At 36.1% G+C, this 26,372-nt stretch overlaps 1 protein-coding gene across 1 annotated transcript; it reads right to left on the reverse strand.

Annotated features, from left to right (window-relative positions):
- Nucleotides 1-5,039: 5,039 nt before the first annotated feature.
- Nucleotides 5,040-14,690, reverse strand: LOC125785909 (carboxypeptidase O-like). The gene is made up of 9 exons (XM_049470120.1): nt 14,447-14,690; nt 11,903-11,963; nt 11,719-11,820; nt 10,710-10,814; nt 9,408-9,524; nt 8,826-8,919; nt 6,526-6,728; nt 5,495-5,579; nt 5,040-5,394 (listed from the first exon to the last, which is right to left on the reverse strand). The coding sequence occupies exons 1-9, from the start codon at nt 14,503-14,505 to the stop codon at nt 5,129-5,131; spliced, it is 1,092 nt and encodes a 363-aa protein (XP_049326077.1). The 5' UTR covers nt 14,506-14,690; the 3' UTR covers nt 5,040-5,128.
- Nucleotides 14,691-26,372: the final 11,682 nt, after the last annotated feature.

Consider the following 26,372-nt stretch of genomic DNA (forward strand, 5'->3'; position numbering starts at 1 on the left):
TAACAAAAATAGCTGAAAAAAATAGGATTGTATACAAACAATAATAATTATTATACTAAAATTTGGTTTAATTGATAAAAAAAGTGATCAAAAGAGATAAGAGGAGATAAAAAAAACAGTTAAAATTAAGCTAAAACTAACTTTTACATAATACAATAAAAATACAAATGAATAAATCAATTAAAACAAAATAAATAAAATTAAACTAAAAAAATAAACATAATAATAATAAGAAGAAAAATAATTAATAATAATAGTAATAATAAAAGGAAATCTTAATAAGTCAAAAAGCAATAGTACAAAACTATATTAAATAAATAAAAATAAAATAAAATAAGGAAATAAAGAACTAAGAGAAGTTAAGAATAAATAAGATTAAGTAAAACAGGTAGAGGCTGTCTGAAGGTGGTTAGATATGGTAGACATTAAAAGTTTAAAATTATTTAGTGACAGCAGTGAGTTTTAGAGTGCCCTGTATTGAATTCCATGCAAATTAATGAGAATTTAGTGTATTAAATTAGCATTTCAGTCTATTTTCAGTATAATACAATGCCATTAAACAGCAATATATATGACAATTTTTTGTAATTTAATGACGTTTAGTATAACTTTAGCTTATTTGTGTGTAATTGTTCTTCAGAGAATGTAACCGGGGTGGAGTTTCAGTGAGAGGAGGATAAAGGATAAAGGGTGCGGATGGTAAATATATTTAGTTTATGATGCGTCGTCACTGGTTATGATGATAAGCGCAGTGCTGTTATGCTGTTATCAGACTGTCTGATTCAGTTCAGCTTCAGGAGTGAACTCTGCACATTTATCAGGGCTGGTTATTAATATTAATATCTGCTCATTATTTTCCTCACACGGCTGTTCCTGAGGATTTATGGGTGTGAGCTGATGATAACGTACGTCCTGTTCACACTGCTCACTTTCCATGATGAGTTTTTATTAATCACCCGTCTGATAATAAAGGTCAGGGCGGCCCTTTCATCATCAACACTGAGTTTTTGTTCCAGCAGTTTATTATTATAATCAACAGAAAAACAAGAATTAAATTGTTTTAAATTGAAGTTGAACTAATTTTAGCTTTATGTTTCAAGTTATTAAAGCCTAGAATGAAGTTAAAGCATAGTAAATTTCAGTTGAGTTGTGTTGAATGGAATCCCCTTCCCTTTTATTTATTATTAATAAGTAAACAGTTATCTTATTATTTTGAGAAAGTAAGTCATCGTTTTGAGATACTTAGCCTGGTGAAGAAAATATATACTTAATTGTACTTAAAACATAAATATACTGTAAAACATAACAGCATATTTAATAAAAAATATAAAACAGATTTATATATTAAAAGTACATTAATATTATACTTTCATCAAATGTTTGAAAGTAAACTTTGATCATACTTTTTAAAATGTACAATATTGTGTATTATAAAAAAATCACCACTTTTAGTTTAATGTTATTCAATATACTTCTAAAATACATTTTCCCAAATATACTTCTGTACATTTTTAGCATTTTAGTGTGTTAAAAACAACTCTTTGTCACGGATGACCCAGGCAGGGAGACGAGGAAAGCGGACACAAGTGCAGGTAAGAACAAAAGGAAATATTTAATAAATAAATAACAAAGATAAACAAAGAAACAAGTAAACACGTAACAAAGATAATAAACCAAAATAAACGAGGGAGACTAGAGAACATAAACAAACTAGAGATAATAATAATGATAAACAAACAGGGAATATATATAAGGAGCAAAACTAGAAAATAAACACAAAGCAGGGTATATACAAGAGAATAACAAGGGAAACTAGAAATAAACAGGACTAGGAAGACTAAACTGAGCAGGGCAATAAACAGGGAAAATAACAAGGAACAGAGGCTATGAAAAACGGAGAAACTACGAAACACGGAGAGACAAAACAACAGGGGTTAGTGCAAAGACCGACGGAGACAAAGTGGTAGACGAGGGCTATTTAAAGAAACAGGAAACACTATAATTAGAAACACCTGGGGAAGGGGCGGAGCTACAAATGAGACACAGGTGGAAAAGTACTGAGACAGGAGACACAGGGGAGCACAGGTCACGTGGGGAAGACACACACGAGACCAGGATGTGACACTCTTACAGTAGTTCACTTAAAGTGCAATGTATTATGCAACTTTTAGAAAGTAAATTAAAATTACTATGTGTATAAAATTGAAAGTAAATAAATTTGCTTAAAAATTGTAGTACAGTATATTAAAATATATGTGTATGTCCATCTAAGTTATATTAGATGCTTGCTACCTACAAAAGACGGGAACAAGAAGCATATCTTTACTCTAATGTAAATATAGATCATTTAACATCAATTCTTAGTACATTTCTAATATATATTTATAACTGGTGTATAATATAATAGTGATACAGTTGTAAAACTTAAATTAAATATATTATAATTTAAATACTGTAAGCATATTTACACAAATAGGTGGTTACATACATGAAGTAGTATGTTTAAATGTTGCTTAAGTATTTTTAAAATAGTTCCATTTTAGTACAGTTAAGTACACTTAGCACAATTGAATTGTACTATTTTTATACTGTAATTAAAGTATAATAAGTACAAAAAAAAGTTGTTTCATTTTATCACTCTTTAAATATACTGATTAATAATGTGGCTACAAGAACACTTTAGTGCACTATAGCATAATAATGATTAGTATACTTTAATTTCTTTTTTTCGCTAGGGATCAGTCTTAATATCTCACAATAATGACTTAGTATCTCAAGATAATGACTTAGGATCTCTTAGTGTGTAAACAGCATGAAGCAGCAGAGAGAGTGTTTGTTTATATACATTATCTGGCTAATATATCATATTAAACTGCGACTTATCAGCAATTTAGCTCAATTAAAAAAAATCCCGGGGTGGATTTTTACTTTTAACTAGTGTACTATTAACAATTGTACTTGGCTGGTGGTGTTTTTCCTCCATAGACTAATTCTAACCATTTGTTCCTTAGCTCTGAATTACTGGGTAAAGTATATTTTTTTCAGTATTATATGTTTTAGTAATTTTCTTTGGTTCTGTGAAGAATTTCGTTTTTATTTTTTGTAATTCGTTAGATTATATTTTTGTCAACATTTTGGGTTTATTATCGTTTGTTATTTTTCTAATAATAATAGTAAATACATAATTAATTTCCTTTTTTTTTGACGGGCGAATAATAAAAGTAACGCGATAGTTACTTTTACTGGTAACTAGTTACTTTTATAGTGGAGTAACTCCGTTAGTAACTCAGTTACTTTTTTGGAGAAGTAATGAGTAACTATAACAAATTACTTTTTCAAGGTAACGTGCCCAACACTGCTGATTATAGAAAATGTGTGGGATGCTATTGGATGCTCTTACTTAATAAAGCATTAGAATCCCAAACTTCATTTCATTAAAAACTAGAATTAAAACCACGAAATTATATATAATATCACAATATACATGAATAGAAAAATGAATAGGGAGTTCTGACCGTATGTTCCTTATAGCCCCGGCTGATGATGATGATGATGATGATGATGATGATGATAATGATAATAATAATGATGTTAGCAGTATATGAGCAAAATGTCCTCAGTTGGCATTAAAGCTTCAGTTACTGAACAATGTGGGTCTGTAATTCCCCCACTTTATAAATGAAGCTCAACATCCTGAATCCATCACTACAGGAAACTACCACAGGAACAGAGCCGCCGAGGAAACCTGATGGAAATCCTCAATCCTCAAAATGTAAAGAATGTCCAGATAAAACCAGCAACATGTAAAAAACACCCTAAAGATGCCCTACTTAAAAAAGTAAATTAATGTATACTAAGCATTATTATGCTATATTTCACTAAAGTGTTCTTGTAGCCACTTTATTATTAATCAGTATATTTAACTTTTTTAACTTTAATTGTATAAAAATAATACAAAAGTCTTACTTAAATTGTGCTAAGTTGTGCTAACATAAGTTGTGCTAACATTTCAACTACTTCATGTATGTAATACCATATTTTAAATATGTTTACAGTAAAATTATAATACATTATGTAAAACTTTCATTAGCCTGCTGAATCCTAAATTCAGTGCCTAAAGTGATTGCTGTGAATACACTTGGCAATTGCTTATCAACAACTATAAACAGCCAATTAAAATCCTTGGACAGTTCACAGCAGGATTAGCCAGCAGACTTTGTCTGAGGGAGGAATCTGTATGTTTTGTTCTTCTCAGTTAACTAGCTTAGAACTAGCTTAGTTAGCAAGTTTGTGTTTTGCCATTTAGCACAAGTTAACTAAAATTAAAATTAGCATGTGATAAACACTCAGCAGAAACAGGGGGTGTGGCCAGCAACAGCTTATTTGCATAAAAAAAGAATACTGTAGAGCTGGCGAGATCTCTTTATCTTTATGTGAGAGTGATTTTGTAATGTAATGTAATGTAAAATAAAATAATAATTGTATGTATGTAAATGTAAAAAATATATTAGTTCAATTAGTATTAGTATCTTTCTGAGCTACGTTTTAAATACCGATTGAACTTCCAAAAATCAAACAATATTAATGCAAAATATGAAAAATTAAACAAATTATTCTACATAAGATTCAGATAGTTGGATGTTATTGTCTCTGTATTAATTGATTCAGCCGAAGGGGAGAGTGGCGTAAGACATAGTGAGAGTTAGTTGTGAGATTTAATCCATATTTTAATATAAATTAAAAGTAATCTACCTTCTGAAATTATTAGGAAGAGATCAAGTTAGCCTGCTCAAAAATGCAACAGAACGTGGGCAATTGCTTATTAACTACATTAGCTATTTAAAAGCCCTGTACAGTGCACAGCAGGATTAGCCAGTAGACTTTGTTTGAGGGAAGAATCTGTATGTTTTGTGCTTCTCACTTAAGCATGAACTAGCTTAGTTAGACATCAATTTAGCCTGCTAAAAACGCTAAAACATGCTACAACAATCACACCAGGATCTGTAACAAGACTTAATAAGTTGGGGCCAACCATAAAATTCAAGCAAAATTATTTATTTTACAAACAGAAAAAAAGAAAGCAAAGGAACACTGTAAATTTACAGCGCAACAGTCATTTCCCATGCAATTACACCCAGGTGGCGGTAGAGAGGCAGGCGGCGGTCAGCGTGGTCCACAGTGTGGCTGTTATGGTGAACGCGGCGCTGGTGAAGGTCTTGTCGTGGACGGTGGTGATGATGGACAGCGCCCCCTGGTAAGCCTCCTCACAGGTGGGCTGGATCTGATCTTCAGGCAGTTTGAAGCCGAACTCGCCCTTGTCTCTGAGCTCGAAGGTGAAGACGAACGGGATCCCGATCAGACGAGCGAAATCCCGCGAAGAACCCGACGTCTGATCTGGAGAAGAAGAAGATGGTGGATTCCAGTGAAACAGTCAGAATTTCACCAGACATAAAAATGCATAATAATCTCAATATATATATATAAAAGCACTCACACATCACATCCGATGCTGCGCCCACAGTGTAGTCCATTCCGTGAACGGATTTGATGGCCTTTGCTGCAGCCTGACCCACCTCCATCTACCAACAACACAATCAGATCTGTCAGAACCATCAGAAACGATCTGCAAAAACTGCGTTCTACAGATCATTAAACTAAACCCATTCCTCAATCTACCATTGAAATGTTGGCAAAGCAATTTTAAAATGGTGCAAAGCATGATCCCTCCACCCCCATGCTTAACAGTTTCCTCCAGAAACGTATTACTCGTATTACTTAATTGCCGGAGGTGGCAAATAACAAAGCAAAATCTGGTGTTATTGTACTAATGCAGGCTTTAAAGTGTCCTTTAAAGCCCCTCCTCTTTAAAGCCCCTTACTCATGAGACAGAACCAATCAGTTTGGACAAATCTGTATATCATTCGTTCATTTGATATTCAATTGAGAAAAAAAATCTGAAATTTAATAAAACAATAAATATTGTTGTTTTTCAATATAATACCAAAAAAAAACAAATAAAGGCTAGTATTTTCAGTTTTTTTATTTCATAATCCAAACAAAAATGGGAACTTGAATTTCTATATCACTCTAAATGCTTACTTCAGTAATAAACAGACAGTCATCCCTCATCAGTAAAAGGTTAACTTCCTTTATTCATGACTGGAATTGACTGTATTTATGTTCTTTTGATCACAAAAAAAAACAAACAAACTAATATGCAGCGGAAACTGACAGTGATCATAGCACCCCTGTAACAGATTTGTGCTGGTGCACCTAGGAAAAAAGTTAGGAGCGCCAGTGCAACCAGTGGAAAAAGTTAGTTAGAGCCCTGTTGTTAAGCGTTTTTAAGCATTTTATTTTGGTTTGAGGCTAAAGCAGCGCCCTCATTTGGCTGTGTATTGTACTTTTGACAAAATATTGGATTCAACTTTGCCATATGTGAACATAAACATATTTGAATTTGGGCCACTTTTATCTGCTGTTTGAACGTAGCGTTAGATTTGATTTGGATCTAAAACCACTCACCAGTTCTTCATAGTTGGGGACTGAAACACTGGAGTGTCCGTAGGGAAGTAGAATCAGCTGACCGAAAGAGTGGACGGTCAGAAATAACAGAATTCTGTTCCGATTAGACTCCAGAAATTCAGTGACGGCTCTGGACTCCAGCTCTGAGAGGACGGACGGACCGCAATACATCCCAATGCAGCACAGTTTAGACACTCCCACGGCTGTATAAACAGAATAGAGTTAGAGTGCTCAATATAAACACACTAAATCGATAAGGCTTTATAAAACAGTCTGAGTTTTAGAGGGTAGGTTTCCTTTACTTATGGTCTAACTTCTCTGGATGAAGCAGTACATTCAAAATACTTACCTACAGTCCTACAGGTACTTTAACTGTAGGCATAAATAAAGTACAACCAGGAACAAGAGCGTAACAACTAGGTAACTTTCTAAAACTTACCCTGTACTAAGGTTGAGCGATATGGACCTAAAATAATATCACGATATTTCATTGTATTTGTGCGATAATGATACTCTTGACGATATGACAAAACATTGATTTCTTTTTTTAAAGATAGATAGATAGATAGATAGATAGATAGATAGATAGATAGATAGATAGATAGATAGATAGATAGATAGATAGATAGATAGATAGATGATGGATGGATGGATGGATGGATGGATGGATGGATGGATGGATAGATGGATAGATAGATGATGGATAGATGGATGGATGGATGGATGGATGGATGGATGGATAGATAGATAGATAGATATGTAGATAGGTAGATAGGTAGATAGATAGATGATGGATGGATGGATGGATGGATAGATAGATGATAGATAGATGGATGGATGGATGGATAGATGGATAGATAGATGATGGATAGATGGATGGATAGATAGATAGATAGATAGATAGATAGATAGATAGATAGATAGATAGATAGATAGATAGATAGATAGATAGATAGATAGATTTCTTTTGCTAAAAACAGCAAAAAACTCGTACCCTGATGTGATAATTAGAGGTGAGTAACATTGCACGATATATCGGGGTTTAATATAGTTCACGATATTTAAAAATGTTGGCGATATTATCGGGTACCCAACATTTATGGTGTATCTGTTCTCTATAAATCAGAAAATACAAAATACTTATGGGGTCCTACTCATACTGAAATGTAGGTACAAATAAAGCACAGGAGATCCTGCAATTTCCCTAAACCTGTGGTGCTATTTTCATATAAAATAATAAAATAGAATAGAATAGAATTGAATTTTTCCTTTTGTTCATGGCAGTTATGACTGCTTCATTCCAGTCACACTCCAGGGAATTATTTTATTATTCTAATAATTTAATGAGTTTAAAAAGTAGATGAAAATTTGATTTATGCTTTTAAAAGTGTCGAGGGTGGAGCAGCTATAAACAGTTAGGGTGGAGTAGAGTAGAAAGAAAACATAGTTGGTAATGTCAAGACTAAAATACAGTAATATTTATCTGTTTATAATAACAGATTTTAGAGAAAATTGATTCATTAATACACAGAAACCACAAGGTTTTATATAAATGGTTAATAAACCCACACCTCCCTGATTTTTACTGTTCTTACTCTATGAGTACACAGTATTTACTCAGTAATTACTCAGAAATGTGACGCGAGCCGAGTTAAAAGTACAGACAGGTTTATTAGCAGGAAGGCTAACAGATACTGCTAACAGAATAGCCAGGCAAACAAAGATCTCACCGATACCAGAAGACGTAGTCAAAAATACAGTCCGAGTTCGAAACCGAGAAACAGTCCAACCATACAACAAATCCAGAAAGGGCAAAACAAAAGACATAAACCGATAATCCGAAAACAGGGTCGTAACGAGAAGGCAAAAACAGTACACAGGAAAATAACGCTTAGTATGCAACATGAGTCGACAATACCTCACGGTGTTTGTTTACAAACGGCCGCCTTAAATACAGGAAGCTAGAGGGGAATGAACCGGAACCAACTCAGAACACAAGCGAGTCAGAGCGTTGGAGCGTACCGTGATTGGGTGAAGGTGAGCGGGTGTTGTTGATGTCATTGTTCACGGGATTTTGGGAAATGGAATCCGGTAGTGTGGAAGGAGAACACGGCGGCGTGACAAGAAACAACAGGAAGTGTCAGGCTGTATTATGTAGTATAAAGTATTTTACTGTTCTTACTCTATAAGTACACAGTACTTACCGTTTAAAACGCGGGCTGTATTATAAAGCGTTACCACCAAATACACTATTATCTGATTTAGGAGTAAATTTTTAAGTCGTACGTTCTCACACTTACTTCCCCAGTTGACGTTAAAGTTGCGGTTGATGTCGGTGCCGTAGCATGTGCAGTTGCCGGTACCTGGGGACCTGTTCTTCCTCCACTGACGAGTCTAAAATAAGGAGAATTATTAGCTTTAGTGACATGGTCTAGCTCCTCTGCTGGCTGGTTGCAGTATGACATGTAACACACCTTCTTTTGTAACATTATTTTCATTTTTGTATCCCATTTTTTCCCAAATGTACAAGAGCAATTGCCCAAACCACTCATTAGGACTCCCCCTATCACTAGTGATGCCCCAACACCAGGAGGGTGAAGCTGATGTAGCATTGCCAAGTAGCATCACAGCGCTAACACTCAGCGACTCGGTTCTGATACATCAGCTCACAGATGCAGCCTTTTGCTGATCCACATCACCCTAAGAGTGATGAGGGGAAAGAGAGAGCGCCATCTACTCTACTGTTCCCACCCAGAGAGAGCAAGGCCTATAACTGTGCTCTCTCAGGGCTCCGGCAGCTGATGCTAAGCTGCATGATCGGAATTTGAACCAGCAATCTCCCAATCATAGTGGTAACATTTCTGATGTAGGATTAAACTCACCGTGTTATCTTTCCAGGAGTATGTGTACCCGTCCCTGTTCAAAACTGGAGTGATGTAGAAATCCAGGTTCTTAAATATCTCACCCATTTTTGGGTCAGTTTTGTAAGAGCTCAGGATCTGTAGGTTCAATTTTAGATATACAATAGTTAGTAATGAATGAAAATGTGTGTAAAACAAATTCAGTGCTTTTTTTCATCATTTTAAATGTTCTGCACTGTAGATTAATATTAAAGTCATCTAAACTATAAGGAAAAACACACAATTATATGGTAAATAAAAAACAAGAATATGTTTTATATTTTAGATTCTCTGCTGGATTTTCTCAGTCAGTTTTATGAGGTAGAGTCACCTGGAATTCAGGCTTTCAGTTAACAGCTCTGCTGAACTCATCAAGAGTTAATTACTTGAATTTCTTTTATCTTAATGAAGTGTTTGAGAGAATCAGTCAATTTCAACATAACTTTAAAAGTATCCTTAAGGGCAGTCACTGCAAGGATCGTCAAAAATGTTATAATGATGAAACTGGCACTCATCAGTACCATTATTTCTGTTGCACAGGAAGTTCCTGTTACAGGCCTTAGAAATTTCAAGCGAACCAGTTAGCAAGCCCACCAGATAAAAGCACCTAAATGCTTCACAGAGTATTTTAGTTTGTTTAACACTTTTAAATTTAAAGCATTGCATTTAAAGGTGTTTCCAAACTTTTAAATGGTACTTTTTAGTATGGGAACATATGTTTAAAATGATGCAGTTATATCTTTACCAATGAAACTTGACTATAACGTGTGTAATATGTTTTTAGTAGTATACAGTATTTATATACAGCTCTGGAAATAAAAATAAGAGAGCACTTAAAAATGATGAGTTTCTTTGATTTTACCAAATTGAAAACCTCTGGAATATAATCAAGAGGAAGATAATTGATCACAAGCCATCAAACCAAACTGAACTGCTTGAATTTTTTTTTGCACCAGGAGTAAAGCAGCATAAAGTTATCCAAAAGCAGTGTGTAAGACTGGTGGAGGAGAACATGATGCCAAGATGCATGAAAAAACTGTGATTAAAAACCACCAGGGTTATTCCACCAAATATTGATCTCTGAACTATTAAAACTTGAAAATGAATATGAACTGGTTTTCTTTGCATTATATACCTCAAATAATGCAAAGAAAACAAGTTCATATTCATTTTCAAGTTTTAATAGTTCAGAGATCAATATTTGGTGGAATAACCCTGGTATATATATATATATATACACACACATATAGTATGGGTTAAATCAGTAGTAAGGATTAGACTGACCTGTTTTATGAAATACTGACAGAAAGCAGGAGAAATCCATTCATTACCATGAATCCCACAATCCATCCAGATCCCCTTCTTCAGCTCTGTGCTGTTTAACCCGATCTGCAGCTCAGAACCACAAACATTATACACCAATTACACACAACCCAACCAATCACAACCACATCCTTTAATCTGTCATGTTTTCTTAATGTTTCTCAGAACGTTTCTAAAAATGTCGCTGAAACGTCACTTTGTGTCAATATTTTAATATTAAGTTTTGGGAATGTTACCTTTAATATTCCTGTAACATTAGTATTTGTCCAGCTGGGTAAACTATGTGAGAAATCCCGAAATGATATTTTATTATTTCTTTAATGTTACTAAAAATGTTACAAAAAATATTTGTTGGCTTTGTAAAAACATCAATTGTTAAGTTTTTTTTAAACTAAACTAAGTCGAAGCTAAATAATGACTTAGTAAATTTGAATAGGTTGAATAACAAGTTTTTTTATTTAAGTGCAACACCTGTGAAAAGTAAAAAAAAAAAAAAAATCCTTTTATTTTTATTATTTAAGCTCTTCAGGTCCAGTCAAAAAAATCGGAAATCCAGTCTGTAAAATTTTGCAGTAAACTGCCTGAACTTAAAAAAAAAAAAAAAAAAAGAGCTAAAAACTGTAAAAAAAAAAAAAAAATACAATACATTGTAAAAAAAAAAACTGAAATAATAATTTATTGATAAGTGATCTATCCCTGATCTATCAGCACTCCTATACCCCTACCCCACAATCTGCAGGAACTGTGTGCAGAGAATATTGGAGTTATTAGGGGATAGATTATCACAGAAGGAGCATAAGAAACCTTTACAACTCTACATACTGACACGTAGAGTTTATGTTGCACATGCATTACACACTACTTCTGTAGTATCTGTAGCTTCTAGTAACTTTTATCTTCCTTGTGAAGATAAATTACAATCCCACTCTTTATTTGCTGATGTTGTGTAAATGTGGGGTAACTGCTGCACCTTCAGCAGGGTGATGTTCCTCTTCTCGTACGTGGTTCCGTATATCACACTAGATACAACCTCAGGATAATCTTTCTCCATCTGCTGCATCCAGCCTGAGATCTGCAGCAGGAGATAATCAGAGGAGTGAAGGAGACTGGAGACAGATCAGATATTAAATAATTATAATAATAATATAAATAACCTCGTCCATGGTGTGGTACTTGGTGTAGTCATAAGCTCGTAGAGCCAGGCCTTCCACTGCCCTGCAATAAAGAACATTCAGTATTTAATTCCAAAAAATATCTTACTTAATTATTTTTCTGCTCATACGGTAAAGAAATATATTAAAAATGAATTTATAAATACATTATATATAAAATCATAAGTATCTATGTATCTATCTATCTTTCTGTCTGTCTGTCTGTCTGTCTATTTATCTATTTGTCTGTCTGTCTGTCCATCTAGATGCCATCTAGCAGTATATAGCACAAAATCAAAAAAGCAAATTTTAGGTAGTTGATTGACTTTATTTAAAAGGGGGGTAAAAAGTGTAAATTAAATTGATAAAAAAATTAGTCAGGTATTCCAATCTTTTGGGTTTTTTTTTTACTTTTATTCAAAAATACCCCAAAACATTACTATTGGAATAAACTAAAATTTAAACAAATGTAATATATATATATATATATATATATATATATATATATATATATATATATATATATATATATATATATATATATGTATAAATGTAAAAAAGTAAATAATTGTATTATTCTGTTAGAAAAGAATAACAGTCATAATAGGCCTTATATGCTTTGAGTTTACACTGTCAAAAACAAAAAACAAAAAAATAAATCAAAAATATATAATAATAAAAAAAATACAAACAAAAATTTCAAGATGGTTTTAAAAATAGTTGTTAAAATGTATTTTGCTACGTCATCTAAAAGGTTGACATATTGTAAAGGAAAACTGTGTTTTCCAAATGAACAAATAAAATGATAGTTTTGTTTTGGCTTTGTTCCAAGAGCAGCACTACACTATACACACACACTCTGTAATCTAAAGTGTCTACAGACTTTGGAGTGTGTATGTTGTTCTCCAGTGAGGCTGTTACGTAATTATTAGGTAAACCAGGTATGTTTCACACTATTAGAAATATATTACACCAAAAATAATATTGCAATGTCAAAAATGACAGATATTGAACTTTCAGCCAATACAGAAAAGAAATATAAAGGTGTGCATATCTTTATTCGTGACATACATTTCAAATATATTGTTTCTTATTTCGAAATGTATTTTAAATGTATTTTGCAGTGAATTAGAAATTTTCTTTTTTGGCCAATTTCATACCTTTTTTTAAATATATATTTCATAAACACATTTTACATATATTTCTTTTGTTCTGTATTTAAGTGATTGAGTTGAGTTTGGTGATTTGTCACCAATTTGTCAAGAGATTAACCAGAAATTTGTAAGAAATAAACTACTATAATCTACTGTAGAATTGAATGATTTTAAGATTTTATAATTGCAAATATTATATGTTATATGGTTTCCCATGTATAAATTTATAAAACATTACAAAAATTTCAATTGCTTAAAAGATCATTTGAGTAATGTATTTTAGCTGCTTTTTTCATATTTATTATGTATTTAATGTATACACACTAAAACATACACATATATTATTAACATTACATTTATGCACAATTTATAATACTCAAAAAGAGCCAAAAGTAACATAATATACTGTGTAGATACTGGCAAAAACAAACAACAATGATATAGGCTTATCTAAATTCAGATACATGTGAATGTCTATACATTAAATACATAATAAACATAAAAAACAGCTAAAATACATTACCCAAATGATCTTTTAAGCAATTGATTTTTTTTGTAATGTTTTATAGATTTATAAACATTGCAATGTTTTAATGTAAAACATACACATATATTATTAACATTATATTTTTGCACAATTTATAATACTTAAAAAGAGCCAAAAGTAACATAATATACTGAGTCGATACTGGCAAAAATGATATAGGCTTATCTATAGGCCTCTATATTAATATTATAACTTTATAATTTCTTAATATTCTAAAAACAAAACTATATAAGAAAAATTAATTTATTTATGGGAAAATCATATATCATACAATATTTGCAATTATAAGATCATAAAATCATTAAATTTAACAGTAGATTATAGTAGTTTATTTATTACAAATTTCTGTTTAATCTCTTGACAAAATTGGTGACAAATCACCAAACTCAACTCAATCACTCAAATACAGAAAAGAAATAAATATATGTAAAATGTGTTTATAAAATATATTTAAAAAAAAGTATGAAATTGGCCAAAAATGTATTTTTCTCTTTTCTCTCACTGCAGTTGCCTAAAATACATTTAGAAATATTAAACAATGTATTTAAAATGTATCTAACGAATTTAATGTATACACATTCACATGTATTCATATGCTTTATATGGTGTATTGAAGTTGTTTACTGACTTTTTTATGAATTTATGTTTCCTATATAGTTTTGTTTTTAGAATATTAACAATTATAAAGTTATAATACTAATATAGAGGCTTATATAGGCCTATATCATTGTTGTTCGTTTTTGCCTGTATCTGCACTGTATTATATGTTACTTTTGGCTCTTTTTGAGTATTATAAATTGTGCAAAAATATAATAATAATATATAAAAGTGATATATCTCTCTTACCTGATCTGAGGTTGCAGGTTCAGAAGTATTAATAAAGCCAATACTGAGCTAAACATCATTCTGTCTTTAATCTTCTCCTCTCAGAAGCACAAAAGCTCAGAAGTACTGGAGTTCAGGAGTTCTGAAGATCCCCACTGTGTCTCAGTGCTCTGTTGGTCTGCTGTAACCCTGACGCTACAGAGAGATGATAAAAAAGAGATAAAGATTAATATTTATGGTGTTTCAGGAGTAAACCTGCTGATCGAGGGTCAGTTTAAGGACTGATTTTAGATCCTCGCTGTTGATTGTTGCTCTTGGGCCCTCAAATCTTTGTTTCTGTATCTGAGAACTTTTACAGAGAAACTTGTGATTAAGACAATAGTTGTCTTCATCACCAGTGTAGATACTTACCTGTATTACTTACTTTTTATACCTATTGATACTTACCTGTATTACTTACCTGCTATACCTATTTGTAACACCTGTTATACTTACCTTTTTATACCTTTTTTTGTCTCTGGGGCAAGCTGAAGGGCCCTCGGCTACCTCAGGGAGGGGTAAGGGGTAGAGTAATTCCTTAAAGGTTATATATCAAAAAGTAATGTTAGCCTTGGTATATGTTTACGTCGACATTTGTAAGATCGTTCTTTTTAAGGCCTTATGTAAATAGTTATAATTTCATGTCTGTTATGTTTGGAACCTCTGAAGCCTAGCCATTTTCCCCTGCAGATTTAGAAATGGTGTGATCCATTAAATTAGGGGCGGGGCTAATTGATTAAGAGGGACTGGGTAAGCTTTGGTTGGAGAGGCTGGCTCAGTTATGACTGACCTGATGCTGAGAGGGGGCACAGGTGCGGGTCGAGCTGGGTATCGAGTTTTGAACCTATGGCCTTGCGGCCTTGGTTTATTTACCTGTACTGAAACTAGCGTTTATTTTCCGTTTTTGCACAGTTTTTGTTTTCTCACACTCACTGTAAATAATAGCTCCCCATTTGAACTACTGGATTCACTGCATTTTTTCCCCTTGGTCACTACCTACCCGCTGACTTCGTGTCCCTGAGCTCGGGGTTCGGTGAGGCAGCGTCACAAAACTACAATTTTTATTCATTCTTTCGATCAGTCTTTACATGAACAATGAACCCAACACAACAACAATGCCTTAAATTCTGTGTTTTTTATTTAATTTAAAAATGTTCTGCATTGTAGACGTGATGGGCAGTGCTCTATATAGACCTCAGTCAAACCAGGCCTCTCTGTCGCACCTTTGTAGAGGGGTGACCGGTAACAGTGGGTATAAGAAAAGAAAAGTAAAGAAAAGGTCTCAAAAGAAAGCAAGAAAAGAGAAAACTAAGCTGTGCTCAGCCTGCTTTGAGTTTGGCTGTGTTTTAGTTTGGTTTATTTGAAGCTGGGGACTGTCTTTTGTTGGTACATGCCATTTTGTGGCATTTCCTTTCCTTTTTTTTTCTCCAGTTTCTTTCATGGAGAAACAGTTGCTAAACACATTTCTTACTACACAATTATTTCAAAACTATTAATATAACTGGCTAATAAATAATACCTATATCCATATAAGTAAATAATTTATTTAAATAATATATAAACATACAGCTCTGGAAAAAAATAAGAGCCACATAAGACGACTTAAAAATTATGATTTTTTTTTTTATTTTACCAAATGTAAAACCTCTGGAATATAATCAAGAGGAAGATGCATGATCACAATCCATTAAACCAAACTGTACTGCTTGAATTTTTGTACCAGGAATAAAGCAGCATAAAGTTATCCAAAAGCAGTGTGTAAGACTGGTGGAGGAGAACCTGATGCCAAGAAAAAACAGGGTTATTCCACCAAATATTGATTTCTGAACTTTAAAAAATTATGAATATGATCCCTTATGTGTTCCTTCATAGTCTGATAGATCACTTCAGCGCATATGTCCAGACTTGTCCAGACCAAAACTGTAGATCAGTTGAACTGGAAACAAAAATAGAAAATAGGTGTAGAAACAAGGAGGTGGTCATAATGTATTGATTGATTGGTGTAGATTCATGTTATTTGCGGTTGTGAATCTTCCATTGGGCAGCAGGTGGAGCCATCTACCAGCTCCATGTAGAGGAGTGACCTGAGGACCTGAGGAGAATCAAAGGCTGGAGAATAGAAAATATTGGACTATTTATAAATATTGGATCTTTTGCAACATTCGAGTGGACACCTGGTCATAAACTGGGTTTAGAACTATTAAAAACATAAAAAAAAAAGTTTAATAATTAGTTATATGTCTTCTAGACAAACACTGCCCTGTAAACACAAACTGAGGTTTACTTATGGTCTACTACACTAAATCCTCACAGCAATGCTCCAATATCTAGTTTAAAGTCTTTCCTTAACAGTAAGAGGTAGTTACAACAACAAAAGCAGGATAACCTATTTTAATACCCCTAATTTCTGAAGAAACAATTCATGAGCAGGTGTCCCAATACTTTTTTCTATATAGCTTATTCCAGTTTGTTTTTGAGAAAAAGTGAATGATGACGTGAACAATGGAGAGAGGAGCCTTCCTTTGGTTATTGTGTTAATCAGCTGGTTGCTAGGGTATTGATAGCTGTTGCTAAGGTGTTGCCGGTAGGTTCCTAAAGGCTGGTTAGGTGGTTGCCACAGTGTTTCTATAGTAATAATTGCTATGGCAAAGCTAGGAGGTTGCTAAGCTGTTGCCATACTGTAGCTGTTGGTTACTCAGCTATTGCAAAATGGTTAATAAGATGTTGGTTGATATGGTGTTGCCAGGTAGTTGTGAAAAATTTTGCTATGATACTGGTGTTGGTTGCTAATGTTTTACTAGGTGGCTCCTAAAGACTAGCTAGGTGAATGCCAGGGTGTTTCTATAGTATTAGTTTTAGTTAGTGTTAATATTAATTGCTAAGGTGCTGCAAGGTGGCTGCTAAGGTGTTGCTTTACTTTAGCTGTTGGTTGCCCAGGTCTTGCAAAGTTAATAGGATGATGCTATAGTATTGATATTGGTTGCTATGGTGTGGCTAGGTGGTTTCTAAGATGTTTCTGTACTGTAGTTGTTGGTTGTTTAGGTATTGCAAAGTCTAGCTGTTGGTGCTGTAACTGTTGATTAATACGATGTTGCTGTAGCTGCTGCTGGCTGCGATGGTATTGCTGCTATGATATTGGTGTTGGTTGCTGAGGTGTTGCTAGTGTACTGATGCTGGTTGATATGGTGTTGCTGCTTTGATATTGGTGTTTGTTGCTAAGGTGTTGCCAGGTGGTTGGTAATTGTTGGTATGTTGCTTTAACTTTGGCTTCAGTGAGAGTGAAAGTATCAGATCTTCTTCTCTTATATTAATAAAGTCTTCTGTCTTTCTTTTCTTTCTGAAGCTGAAAGGTGATAAATAAAGCGTATTATTGCAACCTGTTCTTTACGCTCTGTTTATCTTTATTTCCTAGAAAGACTGAGGAGCAGATGTGAGTTTTTTTTTTTTTGAGGGACTGAGTTTTTCCACTGTGTGGAGAACACAGCAGATACACTGCACTGGTTTATGAAGTGAGAGAGTCTGAGAGAGAGGAGTACAGTAGGTCATGCTGTTTCTCCATCAGCAGCCGGAGTCCGAGAGAGAGAGAGAGAAAGAGAGAGAGAGAAAGAATACAGTAGGTCATGCTGTTTCTCCATCAGCAGCCGGAGTCTGAGAGAGAGTACAGTAGGTCATGCTGTTTCTCCATCAGCAGCCGGAGTCTGAGAGAGAGTACAGTAGGTCATGCTGCTTCTCCATCAGCAGCCGGAGTCCGAGAGAGAGAGAGAGTACAGTAGGTCGTGCTGCTTCTCCATCAGCAGCTGGAGTCCGAGAGAGTACAGTAGGTCATGCTCTATCCTCTCATCAATCCCATTGTGATGTTGGCCAGCACAGGCGTCTGTTAGCTGATGTATCAGAGCTGGGGATTCAACGCTTTCCTCAGAGAACATTGTAATGCTGCCTATTAATGCTGTATTGATTAGTGGAAGTTAGAAAAGAGGCGGAGTCTATCTTCACATGTATCGGAGCTTGCGTTTCTTAGCTTGCTGGTAATTTGGTTAAAAGCGATGCTATAAAGGCATGCCGACACAAGCCGACAAAAACAGCCGATCTCTGCGTGATAAAAGCTTTACGATGCCGCTCACGTTCTGCCCCACGTGCTGAGAGATAATTCAGCTCTGAGTCAGCAGTGTTTACAGCGTTCCTTCATAATCACTACTGTGAGTGTGAACCAGCTTCACACTGTGTTACTAATAATCAGATTTACCACAGCGAGAAACTCATTAATCCTATTTATAAAACTATACACTATTAATTCAATTTTGCGCTTCTCATTTCCGATGATACTGCATTTACTATGACAATGTGTGAAACCTCACACTGATTGTGTTTATTTAAAGGAACAATACAATGAGTAATAAAATAACAGCAAGCCTGTAAATGTTTGATCTGGCAACATATAATTACATTTACACAGCTCTGGAAAAAATGAAGAGAGCACTTCAGTTTCTGAATCAGTTTCTCTGATTTTGAGTAAAATGAACATTGTTGTTTTATTCTATAAACTACAATTTAAACTACATTTCTCCCAAATAAAAATAAAAATTTAGAGCATTTATTTGCGAAAAATGAAAAAAGTTCATATTCATAAAGTTTTAAGAGTTCAGAAATCAATATTTGGTGGAATAAATCTGTTTTTTAATCACAGTTTTTTTCATGCATCTTGGCATCATGTTCTCCTCCACCAGTCTTACACACTGCTTTTGGATAACTTTTTGCTGCTTTACTTCTGGTGCAAATACCTATGTAAGCAGTTCAGTTTGGTGGTTTGATGGCTTGTGATCATCCATCTTCCTCTTGATTATATTCCAGAGGTTTTTAATTTGGTAAAATCAAAGAAACTCATCATTTTTAAGTGGTTTCTCTACAAAGTATTTGGCTCTGATGCTCTCGTTTTTTGCCCCTTGTAGAAATAAATACAGGAGATGGAAAGACAGTTTTTACAAGCTGTTCTGTCAGTTAAATATATATATATATATATATATATATATATATATATATATATATATACGGAAAATGGGCGGAGCTACACATCAAACAGCATGTATTATATCTGATCTCAATTCCCCTGCTTCCGTTAATACTGTACCCACTGCACACAGGCTGCACGGCTTCAAATAGCAGCATTGTGCGCTCTGTACTGAGTCTGAGATTTTATCAGCCTATAAATGAATATAAACGGCTCTACAAACTCTACAGCAGTATAAACAGAATTCCAGCAGAGTAAACAATGGTTCCTGAACAGGTCAGGGTGAAGTGACCTTACAAAAATGCTGCTGGATCAACAGAAGGGCTTTAATTCTTTAATTCTGCTTTAATAAAGCTTAGACTGTACAAACCATCTGAGAGGATCATCTGGAGTGAAGCCAGTGACATTCCAGCTGGAAATGAATGTAATACACATACAGTTGCAAGAAAAAGTATGTGAACTCTTTGGGATTATACTTGGATTTCTGCAAAAATTAGTCATTAAATGTGTTCTGATCTTTATCTACGTCACAACAATAGACAAACACAGTCTGCTTAAACTAAAACCACACAAAAAATGTTTGGATGGTTTTACTAAACACAACATGTTAACATTCACAGTGAGGGTGGAAAAAGTATGTGAAGCTTTGGATTTAATAACGGGTTGATCTTCCTTTGGCAGCAAAAACCTCAACCAATAGTTGGAGATCCAACCAATCAACCAATGTAGTTGCAGATCAGACCTGCAGAACAGTCAGGAGGAATTTTGGATCTTTCCTTTTTACTAAACTGTTTCAGTTCAGCTATAATATTCTTGGGATATCTGGTGTGAATTGATCGCTCTCTTGAGGTCATGATGCCACAACAGCATCTCAATTGGGTTCAGGAGGTCAGGACTCTCCAAAAGGCCCAGTATTTTCTTCAGTTGAAGCCGTTCGGTTGTTGATTTACTTCTATGTTTTGGGTCGTTGTCCTGTTGCATCATCGTCCTCTGTTGAGCTTCAGTTGGCGGACAGATGGTCTTAAGTTTCATGCAAAATGTCTTGGTAAACTTGGTAATTCATGTCTAGCAGTAAACGATCTCTCACCAAGGTCTTTTCATAGGGCAGCAGGTTCATAGGGCAGCACTATTTTATACCCTCTTGTAAGTTCAGTGCCAAACTAATTGAAAAGAGTCAAACATGAAGAAAGATATACGAAAGTTTAAGGAAGTTGCAAAAACACGTGACGATCAGCAGTGGAAGAACCATCTTTAACTCATCTGTCAGCGGTATGGGTGGTACCGCCGCAGGGCACGGGTCTGGCACCAGTTCCCCCGGGTTTGGCAGAACCGCAGAGAAGAGTCTGAGGTTTGGTGTGGTTGAAGGCTATTATAGAGATAAGAAGTTACATATGAGCAAAGACATATGAGAGAGAGAGAGAAATAGAGGTAGAGAGGGGGAGGGATAGAGGTAGAAAGAGAGAAAAAGAGAGAGACAGAAGTAGAAAAAGGGAGTAAGACAGAGAGAGAAACAGAAGTAGAAAAGGGAGGGATAGATAAAGGTAGAAAGAAAGATAGACAGAGAGAGAGGGTAGACAGATAAAGAGAGAGACAGAGAGAGAGTTAGAAGTAGAGAGGGGGAGGTAAAAAGAGTTTGAGGTAAAAAGATGGAGAGATAGAGGTAGAGAGAGGTAGAGACAGAGAGAGGGGGATTGAGATAGAGGGGGAGAGAGATAAAGGTAGAGATAGGGGTAGAGAGAGAAAAAGTTAGAGAGGGAGAGACATACAGATAGAGGTAAAGAGAAAAAGGTAAAAAAAGAGAGAGAGAGAGCTAGAGGTAGAGAGAAACAGGTAGAGGGAGAAAGAGAGGGAGATAAAGGTAGAGAGAAAGAGAGGTAGAGAGAGAAATAGATAGATAGAGGCAGAGAGACAGATAGAAGTAGAAAAGTAGAAAGAAAGAGAGGGGGGAGATAGCGGTAGACAGAAACAGAGGGAGAGAGACATAGAGAGAGAGATAGAGGTAGAGAAAGGAGGGATTGAGGTAGAGAGAAAGAAAGAGAAGAATAGAGAGATAGATGGAGAGAAAAAGACAGCGGTAGAAAGAGAGTTAGAAGTAGAGAGAAAAAGAAGAGAGAGAGATAAAGGTAGATAAAAAGAAGTAGAGAGAGACAGATAGAAGTAGAGAGGTAGAAAGAAAGAAAGAAAGAAAGAAAGAAAGAGTGAGAGTTAGAGGTAGAGAGAGAGAGAGAGGGAGAGAATGTAAGGACAGAACATGAGGTCTTCAGTAACCCGAGGCTGTTTGGGTGAAGTACTCTCTTTGGGATTTAATTCCGAAACGTCCGGAAACCTATTATCAGCAAACAGCAGGGAATTCTGGGTAATGTGGATACACTTAGCTCAGCTGGGATCTTCCACAAACACCCTGATTTGCACTTCCGTCACTTACTTTAGTTATTCTTCTTATATAACAAGCGTTTACAAGCCCTGGAAAACAGATCCTGCAGTGTTACACAGTGAGAGACATCAGATTTTACTGGATTCATCAACTGCTAAATGTTCTAAAAGACACCCAGGTTGTAATCAAAGGTTATAATGATGTTGGGGGACCATCTGTTTAACGAATATAACTAGCACAACCATCCTGGATGACTAGCATGATTAAGCTTCAAAAATAGCATTACCAGTATTGCTTATTTTGGTTGATTGGCTGTATTACTAACCTAGCATTAACAGCAGGGCTAAGCTAGTTGACTAGCATGATCAGCATCACAAGAAGTTGACTAGCATACATACATTGGCCATACTAGTCATGAAACTTAAATATCTTGGTCATGTTGGTCATGCTACTCAACCATCTTAATAATGTTGGTCATGCTACTCAACCATCTTAATAATGTTAGTCATGGTATTGAACCAGCTTTTGTAATTTTGGTTATTGTAGTCCACCAGCTTGGTTATGTTAGCCATGCTAGCCATTATAGTTGACCAGCTTTGCTATGTTTGTCAAGCTAGTCATGCTAGATGGTCATTTTAGTCATGTTGGTCATGGTTGTTGACCAGCTTAGCCATTACCAAGCTGTAGCCTAGCATAACTAGCATGTCCAGCTACACCAAAATGGTAGATTACCATCACTAACATAGCCAATCTGCTCTACTATAAAAACTAGCCCGACCAAAAAGACCAAGTTGGATGACTAGCATATTCAAGTTTCTTGACAATTTAGCCTGATCATTTTAATTTGGCTTATTGAACAGATTATCCAGTTGGCCACCACAGATATTTTATCCATGACCCTTCCAGACCAACCATGATGTCCACCCACCCTCCAACAACCCTTAAACCAGGACTTAAACCATTTGGTCATTTTGGCCAATTGTCCAAGTGTCTTCCAGCTAAACCCCATGCCTTGATCCCAGACAGGCTAATTAACATATTTGTCTGGACGGCTGTGTTTAAACATTAATGGCAGATATTTGGAAAGAGGTATTTGCTGAGGAATGTAGGCGTAGCATCTGGAACTGGACACTTCCATTACCACTCAGCGAGACTATGTGGGTGTGAGGAACTCTCTGACGCTTTCCGGACGATAATTCTACTCTTGTTCGTTAAAGAAGTTGTAGGTGGTACGAGAAAAATGCGTAAGAAACAGCATTTGCTTAAAGCAACCCTGCCAAGAAGTGTTTCTCCAGCAGGCAGCTGAGAACTTCACGGATTGTTCTCTGGATTAGAATGGTACAGTTTATCTCTTTGGGGTCAATTACGCAAAACTGCACATCTGTACCATCTCTAACAGTTGTGTTCACTCTGATGTGATCAGGCCAGGGCTTTATCTTGTCTTAGTCTCGAGTGGTCTTTCAATTTCTTGGTTACAGGCACTTAAACATGATGTAAAATCAACATACTGTAATTTACTGTGTAATGTAGGGTAATTAAAGGAGAACTCCGGTGTAAAATGAACTTTTGTTGTAGTAAAACATGATAAAAATTACTTACCTTTGATGAATAGCCACCTCCACTCTCCTACAGCTTTCTGAGATTCAGTAATTTTGTGATTTTTGCCTAGCACTCTGTACACTGAAAAAAGGCTGAGTAAAATGTACTTAAAAAAAGTTTCGCAACTTTCTGCATTTGCTTTTTTAAGTAAATTTAATTTCAGATACATTTAAGTAACTTCAACTCGGTTTCAACACTTAAATGTTACACAGAGTAAATTAGTGAACTGAACTTCAGTCAATCCTTTCTTTTATTAAACTTTACTTCATTTATTTTTACTGAATCAATCCCAAAAGCACACCTCAGTGCAAAAGCACACCTCAGGCGACTCTGTTTGTGGCGTGCTTGCAGAAATGGCTTCTTTCGCATCACTCTCCCATACAGCTTCTCCTTGTGTAAAGTGCGCTGTATTGTTGACCGATGCACAGTGACACCATCTGCAGCAAGATGATGCTGCAGCTCTTTGGAGGTGGTCTGTGGATTGTCCTTGACTGTTCTCACCATTCTTCTTCTCTGCCTTTCTGATATTTTTCTTGGCCTGCCACTTCTGGGCTTAACAAGAACTGTCCCTGTGCTCTTCCATTTCCTTACTATGTTCCTCACAGTGGAAACTGACAGGTTAAATCTCTGAGACAACTTTTTGTATCCTTCCCCTGAACAACTATGTTGAACAATCTTTGTTTTTAGATCATTTGAGAGTTGTTTTGATGAGCCCATGATGCCACTCTTCAGAGGAGATTCAAATAGGAGAACAACTTGCAATTGGCCACCTTAAATACCTTTTTTTGTGCTTCAGTATGTCAGTAAAAAGTAGTTAGGAGTATTCAAATCAATAAAATGATAAGGGTGCCCATACTTTTGCACCGGTCAAATTTTGGTTTAATGCATATTGCACATTTTCTGTTAGTACAATAAACCTCATTTCAATCCTGAAATATTACTGTGTCCATCAGTTATTAGATATATCAAACTGAAATGGCTGTTGCAAACACCCAAATATTTACAACTAAAATGATTAAGATTAATAGGGGTGCCCAAACTTTTTCATATGACTGTATGTAAAAAAAATAATTTCAGGAATTATAATATATTATGTTTTATAAATTATTTAAGTAATATTGTAAAAATTAGAAGTATCCTCAAGTGCAGAAACATAATGATTATGAAACATCTACAGTAAGTACAGTTGCTCACAGCTTTTATACAGATTTAGCAGGGTTTGTGAGAAATCTCATTGTATAATTATCAGTCTGGATCAGTTAGAGTATGGCGTGGGAGTATCTTTATTCAGTATACTGTACGTTTACAGTCTATAAACAGTCTATTCTTCTTCATCTCCTCAGAACACCAAAACAAAAACAGTCTGTCTCTGAAAGCAGACGCAGCCTGGAGCTGATCTGAGGTGATGAATGAAGCAGCCGCCAGACGCTCGTCTGCACTGATCTCGTTCCAGACGCTGACCTGATGTCAGAGACCACATCAGATACGGTACGAACAAGCATAACATTATGACCATCTCATAACATTACGACCATCTTCACAGCAGTACTGCTGAAATTCTAAACACCTAAGTGTCACTGCTGCACTGAGAATAGTCCTGTAGGCAGTGTCCTGTGCAGCATACTTTAAGCAGCATATTGTGGGCAGTGTTCTGTGGGCAGCCTCCTGTGGGTGGCATCCTGTGGGCAGTGTCCTGCAGAACAGTATCCTGTGGGTTGCATTCCATGGGCGGCATCCTGTGGGCAATTCCTCTCTTCTTGAGAGTGGCAACCTGTGGGCAGCAGTGTCCTGTTGGCAGCAGTGACCTGTGAACAGCATCCTGTGGAAAGTGTCCTGCAGACCAGCGTCCTGTGGGATATGTCCTGCAGACAGGCGTCCTGTGGGCAATGTCCTGCAGAGCAGTGTTCTGCAGTGGAGCGTCCTGTGGGTAGCATCCAGTGGGCAGTGCCCTGTGGGCAATGTCCTGCACAGAGGTGTCCTGCTGGTGGAAACTTGTGTGAAGCCTTTTGTGGGCAGTGACCTGCAGCTCAGGGTCCTGTGGGCAGCCTCCTGTGGGTGGAATCCTGTGGGCAATGTCCAGCAGAGAAGTGTCCTGCAGAGCAGCGTCCTGCGGGTTGTTTCCTGTGGGCAGTGTCCTGCAGAGTGGGCAGCATCCCATGGGCAGCGTCCTGTGGGCAGCATCCAGTGGGCAGGGTCCTGTGGGCAGCAGTGTCCGGTGGGCAATGTCCTGCACAGTGGTGTCCTGGAGGGCAGCGTCTTGCGGATGGCATCTTGTTGGTAGCATTCTGTGGGAAGTGTTCCGCGGACAACGATGTGTGGACAACAGTGTCTTGTGTGCGGCATCCTGTCGGCAATGTTCTGTGGGCAGCAGTGTCCTGCAGAAAAGTATCCTGTGGGCAGATACATTTCTGGCGTATTGCTATCTTGGCAGTGGAAAACACAGGTGCTTCAGCAATCTGCCAAAGTCCGAGCGCACCTGGCTCTTGAAGGGAATAGTAATGTGATACGGTAAATGGTCTCCATGATTAATTAAGAGAATTCGTTTTGAGTGTTTAGAGCCGTGTACTTTTCCCGTCGTTATGATAGCAAAGACACACAACGTCACTGTTTCTGGAAACGTACTGAAGGTTCTGGCCTGTGGGTTTTGGGCCTACAGCCGGACGGGGAGGCGACCCACGCTGCTGCCTGTTCCCACAGTAACACAGTGGGCGTGGCCTTCTGCTCCAGGCCTGACAGCTAACAGCTAATATTATTACAGCCTGAGGCCTGACCCCAGCACACACACACACACCATACACACACACACACACACTATACACACAGAATACACACACACGCACTACTGCCAAGATACAGGACGGTGAACATACGGAAAGAATTCATACTGGTGGGGCTGAAGCTCCACATCCAGAGGGCGTGTCTGAACCCAG

This window comes from Astyanax mexicanus, chromosome 21 (assembly GCF_023375975.1).
Source record: "Astyanax mexicanus isolate ESR-SI-001 chromosome 21, AstMex3_surface, whole genome shotgun sequence".
Classification (NCBI taxonomy): Eukaryota; Metazoa; Chordata; class Actinopteri; order Characiformes; family Acestrorhamphidae; genus Astyanax; species Astyanax mexicanus.